General features: G+C 28.5%; 2 protein-coding genes across 2 annotated transcripts; both read left to right on the top strand.

Annotated features, from left to right (window-relative positions):
- The first annotated feature begins 4852 nt into the window (after positions 1-4852).
- LOC111630663 lies at positions 4853-15823 on the top strand. The gene is made up of 7 exons (XM_023374802.1): positions 4853-4885; positions 11549-11626; positions 12810-12914; positions 13009-13139; positions 14077-14182; positions 15479-15596; positions 15677-15823. The coding sequence occupies exons 1-7, from the start codon at positions 4853-4855 to the stop codon at positions 15805-15807; spliced, it is 702 nt and encodes a 233-aa protein (XP_023230570.1). The 3' UTR covers positions 15808-15823.
- Positions 15824-16678: 855 nt separating this feature from the next.
- On the top strand, positions 16679-21162 carry LOC111630673 (wiskott-Aldrich syndrome protein family member 3-like). Its single transcript, XM_023374811.1, has 2 exons — positions 16679-16865; positions 19078-21162. Exons 1-2 carry the CDS (start codon positions 16732-16734, stop codon positions 19274-19276), a joined length of 333 nt encoding a protein of 110 aa, XP_023230579.1. The 5' UTR covers positions 16679-16731; the 3' UTR covers positions 19277-21162.
- The last annotated feature ends 3969 nt before the right edge of the window (positions 21163-25131 follow it).

The following is a 25131-nucleotide window of genomic DNA, read 5'->3' on the forward strand; positions in this document are numbered from 1 at the left end:
TTAATGTGCTATTTATTGATACTGTAGAAGAGGGGTGGCTGACTTTTTGTTGCTTTGATTAACTTTCATTGTATTAAAACTAATTGTGATCTACTGTTAGACAAAAATTATGTCACTATTTAACATACGCCTATACTAACATGTGTGACCTACTACTGTATATAAAGTATAAATATTCATGCTTTTTCTCATTCATGATTTAATGTTGAAAGAAATTTAATGTGATTTCTTTTAATTAGACAAAAATGTACATGTTAAGGAATTATGAATAGAAAATATCATAGTGATGATTAAAAATTTTTTTAAGATCTATCGATTACAGTTCAATGGTCAACTACTACTGCTATAGAGTAAACACATGCTTCCACAAGATGGTGGCTAGTAAATAATGTTATCAGCCACTTATTATTATCAAAGCAGTCTTGAACCAATGCAGTCACAATAAGAGGCAGCTACTTTACCTATAGCTAATTAAAAAAATAAAACAGAGTAAAAATAGAATTGATGTGACATTGTCACAATACATGGCTGCAGTTTTTGATCATCTTTTAATTTAAAAAATGACATGACTTCTGCCCCAGACCTGAAGTTCCTATATAGTTAATCGCTGCTTCCAGCCCTTAAACTTTCCATATCTGATCTGGATTTTCATCTGTTTAACTCCATTCTTGAGATTAATGAAGAACAGATGGATAGATGGGTCTGCAATTTCAAAATTTCAGCTCAAAAAAATATATTTAGTTAAATCTTTTTTTGAGTACAGACATAACAAACAATTTCCTGATATATTCATACTGCCAATCAATCTGTCAGATCAAATCTAATCTATCAGGCTATATTAAGGCTAATAACTAATTAGATATAAATCAATTTTGGTTAAATCTCCATCTCTTGATAAATTTAATAATTAAAAATTCTAACTATTAAATTTATTTACACTGCTTACCTCTAGCCATATTGATTTATATCTAATTAGTTATTAGCCTTAATATAGCCTGACATTAATCCTCAAATTGTTATTAGAATTGTTATTAGAATGATTATCTTTAATCAGTGCTTTAAAAGTTAAGAATTAATCAGTGCTTGTAATACAATAATATAAATTGCTGGCACTTTGTATTTTAATTACAGTCAACCCCCCTATAACATGGTAGATAAGTTCCGGTTTTTATGAATCCATTTTCTACAAGTCCAGCCAATCACAGCCAGGCACGTATGCAGTTTATGGACTACAGCTGTTTGAAAGGTTTCTTCCATAAAATTAATTGATTCTAGACTAATTTTTTATTTTTTTTTATTTTTTTTTCAAAAAGACACTGTGACCAGGTTGGCCTTTTACAAGCATCTTATAGCAAAAATCAACAAAATTCGACTCAACATTTCCAAAATACATATAATTTTTTGGGAATAATCCATATAAACTATGCTATAAACAAAAAATTGTAGGATTACTTACTGAGTGTGCACCGTTCGACTATGCCATTGCTTAAGCTTGTTTTCGTCATGGAGCTTGTCATCGAATGGTGCTTGCATGCTTCCTGATAAATTATTTTTTTTGCAAAAAGTTCGCTGAACTTTGGAGACATCATTAATATAAATATAATTTTTATGGATGTTAAATAATAAATGGTTTTTAGTAGGTCCGCTGCTCGTTTAAACTCAACAGTTTGTACAATATTCGCTATTGGTCTAGATTCGACCAATTCTGTCGCGACACGAGTCGGCGATGACATTTTACTGAATTATAGGAGTTTTTTTAGCATGTTTGTACGAATACTGTCGCAATTTTTTCACCATGATATAGGAATCCAAACTATAGGAACCCGTGTTATAGGGGGGTCGACTGTATATTCTAGCTATTGCTAAAAACCTCAACTGGCAAATAATACTGAATGAATTACATAATTAATTAATGTAGTTAATTATAATTAATAGATCTTAAGGTTTATATAACTTTTAATTGTTTTAACATGTTTTTTTTTTAAATCGTAAGTAATAAACCAGAATTTTTTCTAACCAAAATCTTACCTTATTTAAGTTATCACTCAGACATTGTTTTCTACTTAATTGAGTCCAAAACTTTAAATGTTATTTTAACCAGATCTCATAAAACTTTATAATTGTGTGACTTTTACATGACTATTTATGTTTATTATATTGAATTCTAAAAGTTATTTATAAGAAAAATAAATAATTGACAACTGAGTTATATTTATTATTAAATAATTTTTAGTGCATTTAATATTTATTCTTTAGTATAAAACTTTAAGACAAGTGCATAAATGCATAAATTTTACTTAGATCTTTTTTAAAAATCTGCCAAGAAAATGCTAATACGTAGCTAATATACATAAAAGAATAATAATAGGTTTAAAATGAGTTACGAAATAATTGCTATTGAGACCAATCATTTAAATACATTAACATAACTAAAATCCTTTTATTTGACCTTGGTAAATAAACTTTCTGAATTAGGAAGTGCTGAAAGAGGAATGCTTACAATTTTAATTTTTTTTACACTTATTTTAATAAAAAATACTAATTAAAATGAAATGACAATATGTAATGAATTGTGTAACATTTTAAATTCATATTTTTGAATATTTTTCACATTACTTGATCTGTATGATTAAATTTATTTGCTTTGTTAAATCACTTAAATAAAAAATATATTTTCATTATTTAATTAAATTCACAATTAAAAAAAGAATTAATACTGTTGATTAAGCTACAGTTTGTTATTTTACATTAAATAAATAAAATTACTAATTAATTTTTAATTCTGTTGTTTAAATTTTCAGTAAATTGGCAAAAAATCTCTAAAAAAATGAATTTATTTTATCAGCTTGCGTATTTACGACATTAAACAAACATCTAATATTGAATTTTTATGATTCTAATAGTTGAAGTTCAAATTAAACTACCACTTTGAATATTTAAAAAGGAAATTCTGAAGTATTTAAATAATTATGAATATGCAATTTAATTAGGAAGAATTTTTAACAAATTAACAAGTAAATTGACATAAAATTTTTTTTGCATTGGCCACGATATTAAAAGAGGAAAAATGTAAAGTATTTTATTGAATGAGTAATCCTATTTAAAACATTCAATAAATGCCGAGGAATTTGAATAGAAAACAACATATTGAAGGTCATCTCTACTCACTCGTGAAATATAGACAAGCTAAACAATGCTTGATTGCATTGAATTTTGGATGAATAATTTTCTCATTTATTTTGTCATGTTAGTTTAGAAATTGTTTTTTCTTTTTTAAATTTAAAGCAGAGTTTACTTGTATAGGATCAAAATAAACTTGGTGTTTACGGATAAATTCCCAGTTGTAGCCAATAATTAGAAGTGATAACAGAGTGAATTATACATTTGTAATATAAGAAGATGGTCATAAATTTGTAGATAGATAGAGTATTATAATTGTAAAATATTAAATGATTGAAAGACTGGTTATTTTTTCCAAATATTTAATTCTGATTGATTTTATTGATTTCTTTTTATACAAGTTCATGTTTTTTTCTTCTGGACAAGGTTAATCAACCTCCTTTCAGCAAAATAAATTAATTCATTCAATTACTTTTATGATCAATTAATTTATGATTCACTGTCTATAAGTGTTTAACAATAACTTAAAATCATAATGAATAATTACTTAAGTGCACAGAATTGATGAACAATAACCAGATTTACTTTGGAATTTCTAAGTGCTTTATTTATTCTATCGGTAATAAATTTCTAGTTTTTTTTTTTTTTTAAGAATTTTATGAACTGTGATATAAAAATATGAGAAGAATTTTATCAGAATTATTAAGTCGAAAATTTTGTGTAGTAAATAAAATGCAACCCTATAGTTAATTTCAAATCCTAAATAAGCAATCAGAGTCTTTATAAGGCTAAATAAATACTAAGCAGTTTGATAGGAAGTAATTCTGTCTCTTGCCAAATTGATTTTTACAGTAATTATTTAGCCTTATGTGGTATTTCAAAATTTTAAAGCTTAACTTCTTTTCAGTCGCTGTCGCATCCCATATGTTTATGTGCAGATTGCTTCTTTTGCTTTGACGTACATCATACATTTGTTGTGAAAAATGCTCTAGAAACTAATTTTAGCGTCTCTGATGCGTTCGCTGCTGTTAAGTGTTTATTTCATTACAGTATTCCTCCAATAGATGGCATTACGTTAAAAAAATGATCTTGCCGTTTTGGTGGGAAATTTTAGTTTTATTTTGGAATCTGACAGCATTTATGTAAATTGTTCTCAGTATTTTTCTTTCAAACAATAAACAAAATTATTTTATTTATAAATATTGTTAATAATTGTTAAATAAATAAAAAATAGTTAAAAATAAAAAATGACACTTTTATTTTTCATGCTCTGTCATACATAACAGAGGGAAAGTATAGTGATCGGTCAAGAAATGACTTCAAAGATTTTTTTCATTGTTTAGACTCAGGACCTTGAAACTTCGAGAAATGCAAAAAAAATTTGGGGAAGTACAACTTTGTTCACCATCTTTGAAGCTTAATAACTCCTGTTCTTTTTTGTCAAAAATTTCAGAAATTTTGCAGGGAGGTTTGAGTATTAAGGGGATTGATGATATTAAGTTTTGATGGTTGAAAGTTCACAGGGTGAGGTCGCGTGTGTCATCTTGAATAGGGTCAAACTTAATGACAATTTTACTCGTTACTAGCATTTACAAATTTTTATAAAATCCATTCCTTTCTCAAAATGAAGCTTCTTNCGACGCTGTTGTAAATATCACTGTTCCAATACAAATTAAGTAAATTATCAGTTTTTTAGTAAATTTTTAATGACAGAACAAAAGACACAGAACACATGGTCGAGGTCAACGTGGACATCAGGGACAAGGTAGGAGAGACATTTTTTCATTTCACGTTAATTGACCTTTTGAGTTGACAGCCATGCAATCTTGGATTTATATTATATATCGACGCTATTGTAAATATCGTGCTGCCGATACAAATTAAGTAAATTATCAGTTTCTTAGTAAATTTTTACCGACAGAACATTCACCGAAAATGGCTCATGGATGACCTCGTGGTCAAGGCAGGTGAAGTTTTAACGATTGTGCCCAAAAGCAATGATATCAAAGAAGATAGGAGAATGAGAACAAGATCTGCCTTGAGCATCAAAGTGATTTCGTCTCCAAGACATAGTCTTGTCCCAAATACGGTTTTGCCGTTTTATTTGTTATCAGTTTGAAATCGAGTGGTTCCATAATACCTGCACGGTTCCTTAATACCACCTTCTCCCTATACCGTTATATTATAATCATTGAATATGAAAATAATGAGGTATAAGTTGTATGAGTGATGATTTCATATTTCAAACACATGTTCTTTAAGTTCATATGCTTATTAATAATAATTTAAAGTGAAAAAATAAATAAATCTTTAAAATCAAGCATCAGTTTTTAATAAAGTGTTTTCAGCTACATTAATTTCAATCATCAGATTCAGATATAGAGCATTACTCCAAGAACATAAAACAGGTATTTAAAGTGGGAAGCTTTTCTTGCCTATAGAGGATGATTGTAAAGTTTCTTTGTAGTGGTTGGAGAAATGAGTGGAGCTTTCAGGAATTAAGTAATGACATCACCGCTCGGCAATCTACATGGGTGTTTACGATTGCACTGTAGAATGCTTAGCTGCATTCTACAAAAGCTAAGAACCATAAACACATATTCATATGAAATGATTTGCAGTCAATATTTTATCTTTGACCATTTTATTGGTTGGCATAGCCTTTTTTTGGGAATTCTTTCTACCATTTTTAGATCACAAAATGACTCTGGTCATCCTCTGTTGACAAGTTTTAATAAGTGGTGAATGTTCCCCAATGCAGCTTTCCACTGAGCTATTAGCTTTTGCCATAGAACCTATACTAATGAAAATGAAATTGAGAAAAATGATGCTTCCGTTGCTTTAAGAAAGCTGTTAAAGTCGACATAGCAAGAAAAGCTGTAGACTGTGAATACCAATTCATACAAGAATATAGAATGTCATTATAGAATAAATTTATTTATTTTTTAAATTTTATCAATATTTTAATTGATTTTTTAATAAATTTTGTATGACCTGAAAACAAACTTACAATTACAGAATATATATTTCAATTAATATTGAAAATAAATAATCAAGTACATAAATGAAGTTTTAATAAGTAAATTTGATTCTTCTGGAGATGATGTATTTACAAATAATAACTTCAGCACTTTAAGAACATTTAAAATTGTTTATATTGCCTTTCCTTTCATAACACAATAGACATAACACGATTGACTCCAATAGATTTGATGCATTCTGTATTTCCAAGTCAAATTAGTTTCGAGAGATCATTTTGCTACCCAAAGTTTAAGATTTGGAGATTTATTTTCAAGTCTAATTTTGTGTTCTTTCTTTTGCAAAGGGATTGACAATATTATCACAAAGTTGGAGATTGATATTATATCAAATTACGTCTCTGCACAGCATAAAATTCAAAATTTTAATGACATTTTGCACCTAAATTAACAATCTTATTCTTAAATACAAATTCACCAGTAAAATCTAAGGGCTTTACAGAAATTTTCAAATTTTGTAAGTTTAAAAATTAACATACACATCTGTGATTTTGACAACTTACTGAGTTGTCAAAATCACATCTGTGATTTTGACAACTCAACTGGCCAATCAAATTTATGTGTTGTCTATATACAGAGTGTAACAGGAAAGATGGTCACAACTTTAAGCGTTGATAAAAATGGCAAAGGTAACAATTGTTGTAATACAATGCATGGCCAGAAGCCTCAAGAGTGTGCTCACTGGTAAGAAGGGCCGTGTTTTGCACACATTGTCATTCGAAAGTTGTACAGCTGCAAATATGCAACAGTATTCAGGAGTAAATCTGAGAAGGCAGATATGCATTTCAAGATGCCGATTGACGCTCCTGAAGATCTTGTCTCCAGAATTAGCACTATTACTATGCAGAACTATGTGACAGGCCGGGTATCTTCCAAAGTGTACACCAATCATTCTGTCAATGTTGTGATGCATGATTGCAGTTGGTGATTTGAACGACCACCAACTGAAAACATCATTTCTTGTAAATATCCATGACTAAAACAAAATTTTATTTTCCATGTTCTTCATACTTACTGTGTTTCTGCATTCACATTTCACATTCCACCATGCATTGTATTACGACAATTGTTACCTTTTCCATGTTATATTTAAAGGGATTTAAAGTTGTCACTGTCTTTCCTGTTACACCCTGTATATTACAATTTTTTAAGGGGTTTTCTAGAAGCTGCATTGTTCATAAAACAAGATACTTTTGAGGCATTGTTGAGCAAGAAACAATAAATAATCAACAAACTCATGTAACAGATTTGTGTATCAATGTCTTTTGTCTGTGTTTTAGTTTAATTAAACTTTTGGTTTGTAAACCCAACCAACAACAGACTTATTGTATACCAACCAATGTTTGTTTAATAATTGAAACTTTACATCAATTAAATGTTTAATTGTTGAATAAACATTGGCTAGTCTATATAAATAAAAATTTAAATGTTTGTTTGTTCAAAATCTTAAATCTCCGAAAGTTCTTAACTGATTGATTTGAAATTTTGACACAACGTTGCATTCGAATACACACATTTTTATATTATATAGATGTCAAAACTCCCCCCTGTGGGGGAGAGGGACAAATTTAAGGCTTACTGTGAAGAACTGGTCTTCAATTATTCTATTTTAGATGTGGTATTTTGCATTTTTGATTACATTTTAATTAATAGGGTACATCGAGAGAATGTACACTAAGAAGGGATTTTTCAAAATTCCCTCCCATGAGGAGTGTTATACATTTATAATAGATACATTTTGAGCCACAGCAAAGCATGGTCGGGTACAACTAGTGTATGATAAATTTATTGTTGGTTGGGTTTATCAACCCAATGTTTAATGATTTAACATAATTTTTCACTAATAATGTCAATAAAATAAACAAACGCCTTTCTCTATTCCAGCACAACGTTTAATGCGTTAAAAACATTTTCGACCATTTTGAGCGATCTTCCTCAGTTCAAATTCGAACCATATAACGAACAAAGTATTATAAACAAAGAACAAATAATGTCAATGTTTTGTTATTTTATACATATCTATAGACATCCATGCATTTTAATGATGTTTTGGAGGTGGCTCCACCCACCATTCTTTCCACCTCAAAACCCTATAAACATAACCAAATGTGGCATTTAATCATAATGTGTGCATGTCACTATATAATAAATACAGTCAACCTGATAATTACTTCAAATATCAGACAAAAAGTCAGATTCCTTTATCAGACTACACATCTTCACATATTTGCGAAGTGTGAAACTTATTTTTAGATCAAAGTGTTTCTTTTATAAAAATGATAGAAAGATTATAAAAACTATGCAGTAATGAAAGGAATATTTACTGGAAAGTTTCCAGATGTCAAACCACCCACTTGTCGAGCAATTTACAAATTAAATAAAATAATTTGACGACCTACCCACATCAGGACGGTCAAAAACTACACCAAATGAAGATTTTTACTAATATATTAAAATGCCTTAGATCCATTATGAATGTGAAGAATATAAACTTTGTTTGTGGAAATTGTAATAAAGTTCTTTTAAAATGGATAATCATTTTCTAATAATTTAAATTAGTAGAAAATGATAAAAACTAGTTTATTTATCAAAACTGTATTTTATATAAGTTATATATATAAATATAACTGAGATAAGAGCAGCAGTAAGGGTCTAAAAGAGTCATAGTTTGGCCACTGAGGGTATAATATTTAGTAGATTGTTATTCTGATATTTAGATTATTTGACAAGTTATGTCAACATTCCCCAAAACAGATCTACAGAACTCTGGGGATCCTCAGATCAGTTTTCAAGGGTTCATAAAACATTCAGAAGTTGTCTAGTAATGTGTGTTTGTTTTCCTAAAATAAATGTAATGATAGAATTGCAATAAGCTTTATTACAGAACATTCACTTTACTCTCAATTTATGCAGTACTTGAATTGCACAATTAACACAATTCGAGTACAGTCAAACATCAAGTTTTGAACAAATCAGTTCACAAACAGAATTTTGAACTCATAATTGCATCTGTTGTACGATAATTCAGTTGCCAAGCAAGCTACTTGACAAGAGCCAGCCACAGATTAGAGAGACAGATGATCAACTCACTAAACTTCCTAATTTATGTTAAAGTTGACAGTCCAACCAATTAATGACAGGACTACTGATTCAGAAGTTATATTCAAAAATCAAGGTTTGACTGTATGCAGTTAAAAAAAATGTGACATAATCTCTTGCTAATTAAACACCCTCAAGAAAACCTTTTAAATATGCAGCTGTATTTATTACATTGTAACGTTTTCGGTCATATTTAATGACCTTTTTCAAGAATAAACGTTTCATTGAATATGACCGAAAATGTTAGAATGTAGTAAATACGGCTGCATATTTAAAAGGTTTTCTTGAGGGTGTTTAATTAGTAAGAAATGCAGTCTACGATGAGAATCTCTTGCATTGAATATTGTTGTAAACAATCCATTTTTCATTGCCTGTTATTAATTGCTTTAAAAATGGATCATCATCATTGCATTTTAAAAGTGAATCACAAACAGAAATACTCTCAATAAAGTTTTGTTCACTTAACTGATGGGGAACCAAACATCATAACAGGAAGTATATCCAAGTATAGCCAAATGTCTGACAACAAACTTTTTGGGATATTTTTAAGGAATCGGCAATTTTGTGTTGTTCTATGCCAATCATTTTTGTTGCATTTCTTTCCTTTTTGGAAATAATAGAGCAAGAGATGTTGAAAATGCACCTTCTTCCATTTTAATGCTTTTTTCCCCTCTTGAAAGATAACAGAATTTTAAAAATTAACTATAACTAGACTTGTGTATTAAATATGCAAATATTCATAATCCCAACCTAAACAAGTTAAAACTTGATAAGTATAACATAGGCAACACAAATGAAAGTACATGTAAATACCCAAATGAACTTTTGGTTTAATCCTATATTATGAAGTAATTGTGTTTCCACCATTTTCAACTTACGCATTGTTCATAACTAGGATTCTCGACTTTGTATTATGTCTTATTCTCACAGAGTATACATTCGACAAAGTATTGTGTTAGAAAATTTATAAAGAGTTAAACATAGATATAAAATAAGTTTTGATAATCAATTTTATCTGATAACATCAATGTTTTTAGCCAACTAACTTGAAAAATTGTGATTGAAGAAGTTAATGGAAGCAGCATAAAATTTTATACTAAAGAGAAGAAAATTGTATATTTATCAAGCAAAGAACATGCAGAATGAATTTCCTATTTATTCATTTTATCTCGTTTAAAAATGAAGCTTTGAAATTAATTCCTGTATTTGGCATATAATTATTAGTCTCTATTTACACAATTTTGAAGTACGCAGAACAAATTTATCACATAAACTGAGGTCGAGGATTGGATGTACTTAATTTTAATACAGTTAGTATTTATATGATTTGCTTCCCTCACAGAGAGAGTTCACTTGCCATCGCTTATTCATGTTTGTATTTACAAGTGTATGAATCATATAAATATTATAAAGTCTCTGTAGATCCGCACGAAAAATATATAAATTTTAGGTTTAGCGGTAGACCATCACACAGCAGAGTAATTAAGAGAAGTAATTAGCTATCTGCTGTGTGATGGTCTACCGCTAAACCTAAAATTTATATATTTTTTGTGTGGATTTACAGAGACTTTATAATATTTATATATAAACAGCAGTCATAAGAAATTTAATTAAAAAATGTATGAATCATTTTATGCACATAGCTAATGGAAAGCTGCTTGCCAAACAAAGAGGACTCTGGTGAGTGCATTGCCAATATTTTATGGTCCTATGAAAAATTATCATTCATACATATATTTAGATGCAAAAATGTGTTTTTGTGTTTTTTTTTACTTGGCCATACCATAAAAATACTGTTGTTTATTTTTGTTTTGTCATGTTCTTATCTTCTAATGTTTGTAATAAACTACCAGTTATCACTGCAAACAATTATCTGTGGATAAAAATATATTGTAATATTTTTGGTCAGGGAATTTGTTTCCTCTTTTAATCTGCACTTAAAATATGTTATGAACAAATATAAATGTATTAAAAAGTATGGAAAGTAATTAAAAACATTAAATAGTCTATTTATAAACATCAAACAGCAATGGCCAATAGTATATTCCAAAGTTTTCCATTGCTGATTTAAGATAACAGGCAGATATTTAAGATTATATAAATTAGTTCTAGACATTTGGTATTACTATTTTAAATTTTTTTAAAAAGTTGTACAGTTTTTCAATAATGGATTTCATTGAGAAGTGTCATTGATTATTTTAATATTATCATTTATGTGACTATAGTTAGAATGTTTATATTATATTATATTTTTGATTTTATTTATTCAATGAATTTTATTATTATTTCAGAGAGAACCTATTCAGTTTAATATTAATTTAGAAGGAGCATCTTCAGATGTTGTTGAAGTTGTGGAAGCTATAAGAAAGGTTGGTAGAAAATATATGATTATTAGAAGTGTTTTTTAAGAATATACCAGTGAAATTGGACCAAAACTTTTAGTTTTTGGTCCAGTTTCACTGCGATATTCTTAATACTTCTGAATACTTTGTAAACACTTTTGCACACTTCTTAAACACTTCATCTCTTTCCAAAGACAAAACATTGGGTTATTGGTTGATTATATTTAAAGATATAAGATGTCTTTAAACATAATCAACTGATAATCCCATTATTTGATAAATGCCAAATAAACTGTTGGATTATACAGGACTAGGATATGGCTACTATTAATATAGTAGCCATATTTTAGCCTGATATAATAAAGCACTTCATTTACCATTTATAAAATAGTTAATGATATAATAATATATAATATATAGTTTAAAGATACATTTATACAAATTATTTCATTCCAATAGTAATTCCTTTAGGTACAATTCATGTTCGTTGTAATTTAATGTACTGAATTTATCTTGATTAATTTAGTATGATATGTAATAAAGATAAAGTACTGGAAGCAATACTGTAATAAAGATTAAAATGTAATAATGTAAGTATTAAAAAATATCAAATTATTTTTACATTTGTGTTGACACAAAAGAAATAGTTTTGTTTTTTTTATTGCTAAGACCATGTTGCCACTTTATAATTTAATAAATATATAAATGTTTAAATTAAATCAAACTATTTATTTCTGAATAAAGTAAATAAAGTTCATTTGGACTTAGAGATTACTGTTTCCCTTATATAACAATAGATGGACTCCATGTTGATACTATATTGATTGTGATATTTCTATAAGTTCTATAAAACTATATGAATCTCAATTGACATAATATTTTCATTATTTAGGAACTTGCTCACAAAATTCTTTGATGTATACACACTAATGTAATCTTCATTTCAACAATTGACTGCTTTGGAATTATTTGATGGACAGTAGCAAAACTATTAGATTTTAAATAGGAAGTCTCAAATTATCTTCTGATACTATCACACTTTATTTACATAGTCTTCCCTGCTAGAAAGAAATGAGACATTACTTTATACCATAACTTCTATATATAAACCTAACTTTAAAAATTATTCTAAATTATGTTTGGAGAAATTGGAGATAATGATAATAATTATTTACAAAAATAATGTATATAAGTATTTATTAATTCATAGGTTGCAGAGCGTGTTCTCTATCATTGGGGAGTATTTCCGATAGTATTGCCACCTCCTTTGGCAGTTCTGACACCAGATTTAGTGGGTGACAGCAATAACAGGAAGGTTTGTTATTTTTCCTTCATATTTAACTTAGAATAAGTATAATCCATATTAATAAAACTAAAAATTTAATATTCAATGTTGTTTTTCTCTTTAGTCAAAGCCACTAAATCTGCGAGATCTTTTCGTGACGCCTTCTTTTGAAGAATTAGATGCAGTTGCTTCTGATCCCAAAGGAAATCCTCAGAAATTAAATGAGAAACATTTGCAAAGCATTTGTGATACAGGGTATGATCTTTCAGTTATATAGATTTAAAGCACAACAATCAGACATAGAATATGTAAAAGAATCATATTGTAATTGTTTATTTGAATATTAACAACAAATATGAATGTTCTTATAAATTTAATTCTGATCTAAGCACATAGAACCCTTGATTATCCATGGTAAATGTGGACTGATGCTACCTTTGATAACATGAAACTCTTATAAAATGGATGGCCGTGGCCATTTTGGACTAAAAACTACAAATATAAAAGGTTTATATAGTATATCTTTTAAGATTCTTTTTATACTAGTATTAATTGCAGTATAAGAAAAGTAGTGTAGTAAGTTCACCTCAGATAATATGGAACCTTGATTAATTGGGGTTTTTGATAGTCAGGGTTCTACTGTACTTGGAAGTTAAATATTGCTGATATAGTTTTCTTGTTGAAAATTTATAAATACTTTATATGTTAGCTGTTTATATATGTTGTATGAATTTTACAGTAATTGATTTTAAAAAATTTATTATTGTATTTTTGATTTAACCTTAATATATGCTTAATATTTACACTAAACATGTAAATATTAAGCATAAAATAAACTTTTCTTTTATGTTTAATCAACATTAATGCAATTAAAATTCAACCTTTGAAATTCCAGTAAGAAGTTTATTACAATATTAACATTTTCAATCAGATTGAATTAATTATATTCTAATAAACTTCTCACTTAAATTTCAAAGGTTTTTCAAATGCATCAACATCTACAAATCCCATTAATATATATGCTAAAATAAAATCATTTGAGTATTATATAAATGTTATTTTTGATGCATTATCATTAAATTATTGGGAATTTTTCAATTTCTTAATTATTAATATATTAAAATAATGTCTAATAATTTGATGATGATTATTATTATTATTATATAGTAATGGGTCTTAAAATTCATTGTAGGGAATTTGATGTTGAAAGTTTGAATTTTCCTGGACAAGTGCACAGGTGGCGACTTAGTCAGTTGCTACAGAAAGGAACGCAGAAGATACATGCAACACTACTTCAGGTAATTTATATGTAATGTATATATGTAATCTGTAATTTATATGTAATGTGATCATGTTTTAATGTTAACAAATAAATAGATTGCTTTGAATTAGTTTTGACATGTTATCAGTGACATAAAATATGGAGGGAATTTGAAAAGTTTCTGGAAAGTGGTTATTATTTGTAAACAGAATGCTATATTATTAATTGATGCAAGCATAAACTTGTTGAGACAACCATTATTTCTTATGCTTACTTTAAGTATTCTGAAAAATGTTTATGAGAACCTTTCTTCATTTTAGGACTTGTTACATCAAGAAGGAGTGCACAAAAATTAGAGGACGACGATCATTTTTCAGATATTTATTGTAATACAAATCTGTAAAATTTAATAAATTTATAAATATAAATATTAAGTTTTTGTGTGCTACTCCTTGATGTAACAAGTCCTTAAATGAAGTAAGGTTTTCATAAACATTTTTTTTAGAATAATTGCTGAGACTTGTTTTATCAGGTATTTGAGTCTGGCTCCATCAAATTTCATTTCCAAATTTAAAAGAAGACATTAAAGGCATTTGCTATCAATCGATAGATTGAGTGAAGCATTCTAGTGCAGTGGCGAGAATCAAAGAGCACTAATTTCTACCAGAAAGGCTTAGAAGGATGACAACATCACACGGGAACTTAAATTAAACACATATTGAAAAATAAAATTGTAAATTCAGTTTGCTGTCTGTTTATTTACATTTTCTTGGAACTTTTTGAATGTCTCTCACATTAATTTAACAGTTTATCTATTTTTTTATGTAATGAAAGTAAATACTTAAGCTAAATAATTTAAAATTATATTTTATTATATAAAAAACATTATTAAAAAAATATAGGTATCAGCTGATTTATGTGTATTCTATTTATGTATGTTTCCAATAACATGACTTATATGTTGATAAATATTATGTACTTGTATCGTTTCATATCTTAATTTTTATTTCATGCAGCATTCAGTTTTGTCTCATTTGACGTGCGAGAAAAACAGTTCATATTAAGAAATAATTAAGTATTAATAAATTATATTGTGAACTGAAAATAAATATATGGATTTTTATGTATTTTAATAATAAAATATTAAATTAATAAAGAGTAAATTAATTAAAATGTTATATGTCATTAAAATAAACTGACTTGAATTTTTGGTGTTTAAACTCTTTTGAAAATTAATCTGTATTAATTATTTTATGTGCGTGCACTTGTATTATAACTTGTAAATTTTGAAAATTAACATAGATTTTTTTTATTGTTATTATTTACCTTACAGGACATTGCTCTTGCTGTTAGGTTAATTGCTGTAACTGCCCGCAGTCGACTTCATTCTCATTTTTTTAGTGTCACGCAGTCAGTACGTGCCTTGTTGAGAGGATGCTTGCTTCTTTTAGGTAATTTAAATTTTCTAAACTTATTTTATGTCATTAAATCTTTTCCAGTCAATAAAAAACACATGATTTATATTTAACAGATGCATTTATTGGAATACCAATGCTTGCGGCAAAAAATTTAGATGCTCGCATAAGAGAAGAAAGAAGCAAGTATCTAGTAGCTGAATTAACAGTTAAGGTAATGTCTAGTAGTTCTTTTAATTTTATATAAAATAAAAATTTTTGTTTTAATTGTTATATTTTTCAAAAATTTTATGAAATTTTTTTACTTCAGTTTCATATTAAATTAATTTTTTCACATTTATATTATTCTGTAATCATAACATCCAGTTATCAACAGATATATGTCGAAGATAGTATAAAATGTTTTAAATTGATATATTATTATCCATACTAAAATATCGTTAAAAAATGATTATTTAAAATTATGTTAAATGAAGGTCTCCTTTATGTACCATGTATTATGAAAATACACTGGAAAAAAAGACAACTTTGCTATTAGCAAGGTTGCGGCTGAAGTTTTTATCTTTAAAACATGAACGTCGAATGTTGAGCGCCGCTTACAAGATAGCGACGTTTGACATTCATGTTTTAAAGATGAAAACTTCAGCCGCAATCTCTATTATCTTAAATGGTTTTATTAACTTTTTCTTATCTTCTACCCTCTAATGTATAAAAATTAATATAAGTTTATTATAATTGCCGTAGACACATAACATTCAAAAATGCACAAAATAAAGATAAAATATAAGAAAATTCATTTTGTTTAGTGTCCCACCGGTGGACAAGCAGCTAAACTACCAAACATTTGGGTTTTTGTCTTGCAAATTGATTGGCTACATAGAGTTTTCTGGAGACTCTTTACATGTAACACCTAAATAAGACAGTTTTCCTTGGAAACTGTAGGTTTCTATGGAATGTGAACCAAGCGACACCTTTCTCTTGGCAGATTGTCCATGTGTTGCATTGCCTTGTTTTGTCACTTCACTGCACTTTGTATAATTTTGGAAAAGGCTTATTCTTATAAATGTATCATTATTGTTAGAAGTTAATGATCTCTAAAAAGTTTAATAAAGAATTAAATACATTTTGAAATAAATTTTTGTATTTTGTAGTTTCACTTCAAGATATTCATATGAGAAAAGCATTTAAGAGTTCTGTTGTGTATGATCAACAAGTCTTGTCCAGAAATACAATGCCTTCTGCTATGGGAGATATTTATCATACTTGTGACAAACCACCACCCCTAGATAAACTTAATCCTTATCGGTAAGTTTGATTTTTCCTGTGAATTAATTGCATAATTTGTATGATGATGTTATGTGTAATATATATGCATAGAATGTCTTTTTGTAATCACTTTGAAACTGCCTGTATATTCATGATAATGACTGGCTGATAACATTAAGTTGGATAAGAAAATAAGTCAAAGTGTATTTAGCTTAAAAGTCCTCACACATATACAACACAATACAAAGTAAATAAAATTAGTTAGTGGAAATTTTAGTTTTATTCACTCTGACTTTAAAATTAAGGACATGTTAAGACAATTTTAAAAAATCTATAACTTGAAGATTCATTTATTATTATAATTAATGACAATTAATCCAGCATATAATTGAGTGAGAATAATGCAAGCTTTGTAAACTATTGTTCTACAGGCAAATAATGATTAAAATAAACATTTAAACAATTAGTTGTCTCTCTTAACAATAACTGATGATAATTGTATTATCAATCAAATGTCAAGTTTGATAGTGTGAAAAGATGGGTTGATCTGATGATAATGATAACGACAAGAGTTGGAATTTTAATAATGGCAACCGTGAAAATACTATCTGTATGAAAAGCATGCATGTTTCAGATTTTTACTGTTGTTTAGTGTAGTCACCAGCAGTGTATAAGACTTGTTGCCAGCGATGTAGAAGTTGCGGGATGCCATCGGCAGAGCTTGTTTGGTTTTATGAGTAAGTGAGGTTATAGAAATATACAAAGCGAAATTAAATGTAAATTGCTTAAACAATCAGTATATATCCTTAGCACAGGTTAGACAATACTGGATATATATCCATAATTTATAATCTCTCTCATCTTTCCTGACAATGTTTTCAATAGTTCTTGTTATATTTCACACAATTATATTTGTAAACTATAAAATCAAGGGAGTTCTGTAATATTTAGGTTATATAATTTTCAAAGTGCAAAAAGATGTATCATATTTTAACTTATTATTATTTTATATATTCATAGTATTTTTACATTTGTTCTTATTTTAATATTCACTGTATTATTTTTAAAATTTATTCTTATTTTAATATTATGTGTAGACTTTATTCTACAATTTAAATTTAATCCATTTGGTTAATGTAGAATGCTTTTTTAAAAAATCATATCCGTAGAACATTTCTCATTCTTTTAAATGGTTGATAAATGAAACAGCCTGTAACCTGAAGAAGGCCGCTAGAGGTGACCGAAAACATTCATATTTCTAATAAAGTTGCTGGAATAAGTATGAAAGGTGTCATTGTGTGCATATATACAGTATAGTCCTGTACAATGCGGGGGATTCGTTACGTATTATAGGAAATCGCATTATCGAAACCTGCATTATCACATGCTTTCTGACAGTTTATACCTAAGACTATAAGTTGAAAAAAATACGTATACCTCTGATCGGCAAAATTCGAGGGCGTTGCTTGCTTTATTTGCACATTGTACAGGACTCTATATAAGTGAGAATTTTCATGTTTCTTTCGAAAGATTGATTTTGGATTTCCCAATCATTTTCCATTCTTAAACTTAATGTTTGTTAATTTAATGTTCAGTGCTCATAAAGTAAATCATTAATTTTTCTAAACTAAAATAAACTTTAGAAAGTATTCAAAAGAATCAGAATTGGGAATTGTATTGGAATCAGTAGATTTTGGCAGAATTGGAATTGGGAGAAGTTTTGGTATCATCCCATCACTAGTTTTTATTAAATTTGTTTACTTTGTGCTGGTTTTGGGTTCTTTTTATATTTTTATTTATCATTATAATGAAAAATTATGTCACATGACAACTAAATCCAATGTAAGTTAATGTTTTCTTCTAGAATATTTTAAATTATTAAATTTATTTCAAAGTTAATTTAATTATTAAAATTATTATTAGATGGTTGCCTAACCTTTTACCATTAGACTAAATTGATTTGCATAATATGGTATTTAGTGATTCAGTTACATTATTCATAATGACTTATGAGATTGACTCAGAATTTTATATTTTAAAGAAGTAATTACAAAGACACTATTTCTTACATTGTAATCTGTTACAGAATGCATAAGAAATACACTCCTGTTAAATATAATTTGATTTTAAGAATTCAAAATTTTAAAACAATATAGATCATTGAATGAATTAATCTGTAAAAGTATTATATTTTCACTTTATTGATACAATGAATTATTTTATATTAAGTTGCATATTATTTATTTTTTAGGGAAGATGGAAAGGATGGTTTGAAATTTTATACAGATCCCAATTATTTTTTTGAATTGTGGAAACAGGATGTGCTTAAGGATACAGAAAGAATTTTACATGATCGTGGAAAAAAGGTACAATATTTTCAAACTATACTGAATATATGTTGCTATGTATATACAAGCATGAATGATGTATGTGTTGTAGCTAGTTTGTGAATTTGATAAGGCTAGGATTAACTGGCTAATGCTAACTTTATCCAGGCCATACAAGCAAGTCACAACCTAATTTAATTTTGAACTTTATTCATAAAAAGCCTGCTTTATCCAAGTTACAAGCAGATAAAGCTGACATTATCCAAAAACAGTTAAATGAAACACGAATAAAACTTAAAATTTTGTTTTTATAAATGTTGAGGAGAAAATTTAGGGTGTCCCTTTAGCTGGATAATATGTGATTTTTAAAATGTAGGTTGGATGAATAAAGAAGGCTAATTAGTTATTAAATAAACTATAATTTATTAATATATTGTTGCATAAAAAATGAGGGGAACAAAAATAAATGTTACTAGTTATTTTACTAAAGTATTGTTAGATTTAGCTAAAAGATTTTCAACTTTAAAGCATAAAATCATAGATTTAGCTTTAAAGTAATAGTAAAAAACTACTTTGATTTACAGAGTACCAATATATATTTAGAATTTAAATGGTATAGATCAGGAGTAACATAATAAATACAAAAAATCCAGAAAATAAGTACTGTTTGGCTATTTAAAAATGTAGGCAGTTGAAACAAAAATTATTAATTATCATTAAATTATACATAGCTTAATCTAGTTTTTAACATAATCACCATGCAAATTGAGGCACTTATATCTATGCGTTTTGTTTTGTGAATGTCTGTTAGCATTTTTGGCACTCATCTTAAACATAAATTTTTGAAGTGCAAGTGTTTACTCACAAATTTCATGTAGCAAAAGTCTTGAAATATCAGGAAATTGTAGAGATAAATCAAAGTGTAAGCCATGTATTGGAATGAATCTTCTCATCGACATTGTGCAGCAAGTCTTTATTGACTAGGTATGGGTGGCTGCTAGACTTCTTGCCATGAACATTGTTCTTTCCTTTATTAAACATCCTAATGCACTTTCTCACCATACCTTCCTTCACTTATCACATTTAGTCTGTAAATCTCACAAATTTGCCTGTAAATTTTGTGTGGTTGACCATTTCGCACATTCAGAAACTAATTACTGATTGTATTTCACAACTGGCAGATCACTCAGTTGTTTTGAATATTATAATTGATGCTTAGTGATCCTCAATGTGAACAACAATAACAAATATGGCTCAATTACTTTGTTTTTGAGTGAAAGAAATAACTATGTATGCATGACTTTTACATTGCCAAAATGCACGAGAGAAATATGCAAATGGTACTTACTTTCTGGACATGCCTTGTACAATTGAAAAATTATAAAAGTTTTGCTGAAACTTTTTAACTTTTTTGCATTTTTTTGCAATACTTAGTGTTACAATACATTTGTGATCATGTGTTTGTCTGAAAGGACTTTAAAGACATCTGTTTTTGTATTTATCTTTGATTGTATTTGTAAATATAATGATACAGTTTACAAGTGTTTTTCAAAGAAGTTTATCATAGGTACGAAAAAATTCAGGTTGAAAGTTGTTACTATATTGTCAATTGGCTTAAAATCTAACATTAAATTACCTTGATACCAATTTATTGTTAGATCAACATGACTAAAAGAAAAAATTCTCATGCCCATAAAAAAGGCAACATACAGTACATATTCAGCTCTAACCAAACAATGTTGGATAGACTTCACATTATCCAAATAAAGTCTAACTTTTATGTTTTGTTCTAGCTTTATCTATTTTTTTTTGGATAATTTCAGCTTAATCCTCTTGTGACTTGGATAAAGTTTAAAATGAATGAATTGTTACTTGTTTTAACCAAAAGACTTGCTTAAGTCAGTATTAGTTGTCTAATCCTAGCATTTTCTGATACAGACCTTAGCCATAAGTATATATTAATATATATTTGTATATATGGATATATGTATGAACTGAATGCTTTATGACATTTTTGTCTGTGTGTGTTTGATTATATATGCAATTTATTTATAATATCTATATAAATGCGGGGGATTCGTTACGTATTATAGGAAATCGCATTATCGAAACCTGCATTATCACATGCTTTCTGACAGTTTATACCTAAGACTATAAGTTGAAAAAAATACGTATACCTCTGATCGGCAAAATTCGAGGGCGTTGCTTGCTTTATTTGCACATTGTACAGGACTCTATATAAGTGAGAATTTTCATGTTTCTTTCGAAAGATTGATNTAAAAACAGTTGTAAGTTTTTACTAGAATTATTATACATAGAATAAATAAATTAATTAGTAACATTTTGCGTGTTAAAATTTTTATAATTACAAAATAATTCAAGAATTATATTTCCTATAATTTTATCAATTAAATTTTTTAAAGTTTATATTCTAAAAAATAGAATAGAATAGTTATTAAGTTATCTATAAATTTTTCTTGAAAGACAAAAGTTTTTATTTTCAAAATTAGATTTATGTGACATTTCAAATTTTTGTTGAATTGTTAAATCAGAATTTGATGAAACACACTGGATTTGTTGTAACAAAAAATATATGCAATTGATTCTTGTTTTAACAATCCTGATATAATGTCAATCTCTTTAATGGTAAAAATATTGCTATGAATCTGTTATCTACGTAACTTGTGTGCCCAGAAATTACACCACATCAAGAAAGAGATGCCATTTTTCCCAACTTACATTTTATTGAGCAATTTTCACTTATTTATATCTTTATCTTCAATAGGAGGTAAAATATTAAGCCTGTAAGTAATTTCAAACGTTAAAACTGAATCCCTGGTATTTTGAATGTAAATTTAGTTCTGCTTGTACCTTTGTCGAGAATAAATATACAAATAGGGGGCAAACTCATTGGAGCCAATGCAATGAAATAAAGTAATTTAACTCTAAGCAAATCATTGATTCAATCAGCAGTGATAAGTTGATATATGATTTCCCAAGAGATGCTCTCTTTATGATAGGATGACTGTGGGACAAAATGACTTTTTAAAAAAATTGGAAACTGTTGGAGCCATACTGGTTTAATTTCATCCTTAAATCTTTATGAGAATAACATAGCAGAAAACATTTCAAAACAGTTATCCAATCTTCAAACACTTGAAACAAGATTTCAGTAGATCATCCATTATCAATGGAAGAATTCCCAACATTGGGCAAGGAAATTTCTGCCTTTGAAGAAATTAATATGGAAAAAATAGTGAAAGTTACCAGGAAACTAGGTAGCTTTTTTATGATGAGTCGAATTCAAAAGAAAATGCAGTTAGTGCCAGCACCTTCAACAAAGCAAGTGAAAGACAATCTAAACCAAATAAGGGCTTTCCTGGAAGCATATTCATGTGATGTTGATATGCTGTATCACTTTTTTGCTCTAACAGACACTGGATAAAATAGGACAAAGGAAGACAATATAACAAACTCCCTCATATCAGTCTTTACCAACATCAGAAAAAGTCATTCTCACTTTCTGTAACAACACCATGGCTTTTATTTTTCTTTTACAGCATGCAATTTTAACAGATTCTGATCACATATATTCTACTTCTGTGTGAGACACACTTTGATATGATATATGTAGGGTTTAGACGAGTAACATTCCTAAACCGTTAAGGCAATAAATTTACGAGGGGTTGCAGGAGAGATGAGGAGAATGAGAGAGGGGGAGAAGTGAGGGAAGACAACAGTTGGTGATGGCATGAAAGTAAGACAATACAAAAAGTCGTTGCAAAGGTGAGAACATTATCATTCTATCAAGACGGTTGTGAACGCAGGATTATTATCATTTCTAGTTCTCTATTTCAATCTCTATTCCTACAAATTTTGGGGGCTCATCCGGGATATTGAGAGAAATTCATACGAGAACTTTTAGAAGGGCAATGGAATCCATACAAGATGGCTGAGTTAGTGATGCTACAGTGAACGACGGAGAACTATGACTGTTGTAACTAAGGACAATATAATGGCAAATGTTAAACATCTTAAGTGTGCTGATCTGAAAAGTGAACTAGGACGATGAAAATTGAAAACCACAGGTAGCAAGAGAGAGTTGGTGCAAAGATTGGATGCAGCATTTTTGATTGAGAATGCCAGAGATAATGATGTGCAAAGCAACGACAATGCTGACAAAAGTGAGGACAAAATAGTGAAGATAGTGATATTATGTGACATAGAAGTGAGTACTCTAAGTCAATGTTTACCTTTAGAGATGTTGACGAATCCCTTGAAATGTTCAGTGGTGACGACAGAAAGAATGTCGTTAAGTGGATCTCTAATTTCGAAGACATGGCAGAAATGTTTAACTGGAATGGCATGCAGAAGATAATTTATGCAAAACAACTACTCAGAGGTTCAGCAAGAATGTACGTAAACTATGAACAATGTACTAAATCATGGAGAGCATTAAAAGAAGCCCTTTGTGCCAAATTTTCTCCAAAGCTGAACAGTTGGAAGATTCACAAGCAACTTTTGATGGAAGTGAAGCATCAGAATGAAACTTATCAGGAATATGTGTATCAGATGATTGAAATTTTGTCACAAATTACGATTGAGGAAGAATTGGTGATACAATACATCATCATCAATGGAATTCAGGATGAGCAAGTAAGTAAAACAAAGTAAAATGCTTTATGGTGTCTTTCTTTGAAAGTAAATTCTTTGAAAGTATTTTACTTTCAAAGAAATTTGACAAAAGCTGTGAATTTATGAAAACATGAAATGAAGTCATAAGCCAAATGCTAAAATGACAGTTGGATCCAAGAAGCTAGGGCGTGAGATTAAGCCTAATAATTCTTATGGAGATGGAAAATGCTATAACTGTAGCAGGAAAAACCATGTGAGTAAAAGTTGTCCGGAGAAAGACAAAGGAATGAAATGTTTTAGCTGTAACAATTTTGGCCATATTTCATCTCATGTCCTCAAAATGTTGAGAAAAGAAGTTTTGAAGTAAAGGGAAAAGAATTTAAGTCAAAGCCTATAAAAGAAGTCAAAATAGATGAAGTGAGCTTCACAGCACTTATAGATTCAGGAAGTGATATAAATTTGATGAGAGCAGATGATTATGTAAAGATGGGCATACCAAAATTAACTGGAGATTCATTGGAATTTCATGAAGTAAGTGAGCAAAAGAGTTCTTTCCCTTCAGCCACTAAAAACCAAACTATTACCTGCTGTTTGATTCTGGATGCTTCCATCATAATTAACTTAACATTAATCTGCTAATTACTGGAGATAAAATCTATTCTTGCCAATACTTAATGCAGCCCTCACTTCACCTGTGTTGAGCCTGTAAGGTGGCCCACCAGTCACTACTTTACATGACGAAATATAACATGTGTCCACTTTTCAGTTGGGCAGTCCTTATAAAAATAAATGTTCATACAAGTATTTTCAACATTTACTTAAGTGTTTTCCTTGGACATATTCCAGAATGTTAATACAATTTTTAAAATATATTGTTGATCCAAATTTCATAATTTGTTCCATTTGGAACAAATAATGAAATTTAGAGAGCTCGAAATTGAACACAAGACCAAATTAGCACATGTATAAAAAGATAATTGTGTGGAATTTATATAAACATTATTAATGATTACTATTTTATGGTTTTGAACAGTGTAACACATATCCATAGAAGTTCTAATATGGGTTTATTGCATGTTATGGTTATAAATAGTAGTGTCTTTGAAAATATATATTAAAGTGATGTTCCAATGTATACTTATATAGTTTTGCAAATAGCTTTTAAACTTGCCTTTAATCGTAACCTCACTATTTGTAAATTATGGGATATGAATAATGGACACAGAAATGATACAATAATAGACCTATATACTGTATGTCAATTTCCTGACAGAAATGGATGTTTCATGTTGGATTCTTGTATGTTATCCTTACTTTCAGATCAATTAAGAAAATAAAAGAAT

The sequence above is a fragment of the Centruroides sculpturatus genome, unplaced genomic scaffold, assembly GCF_000671375.1.
Source record: "Centruroides sculpturatus isolate CEXI.00-Female unplaced genomic scaffold, Cexi_2.0 scaffold575, whole genome shotgun sequence".
In the NCBI taxonomy this organism is placed as follows: Eukaryota; Metazoa; Arthropoda; class Arachnida; order Scorpiones; family Buthidae; genus Centruroides; species Centruroides sculpturatus.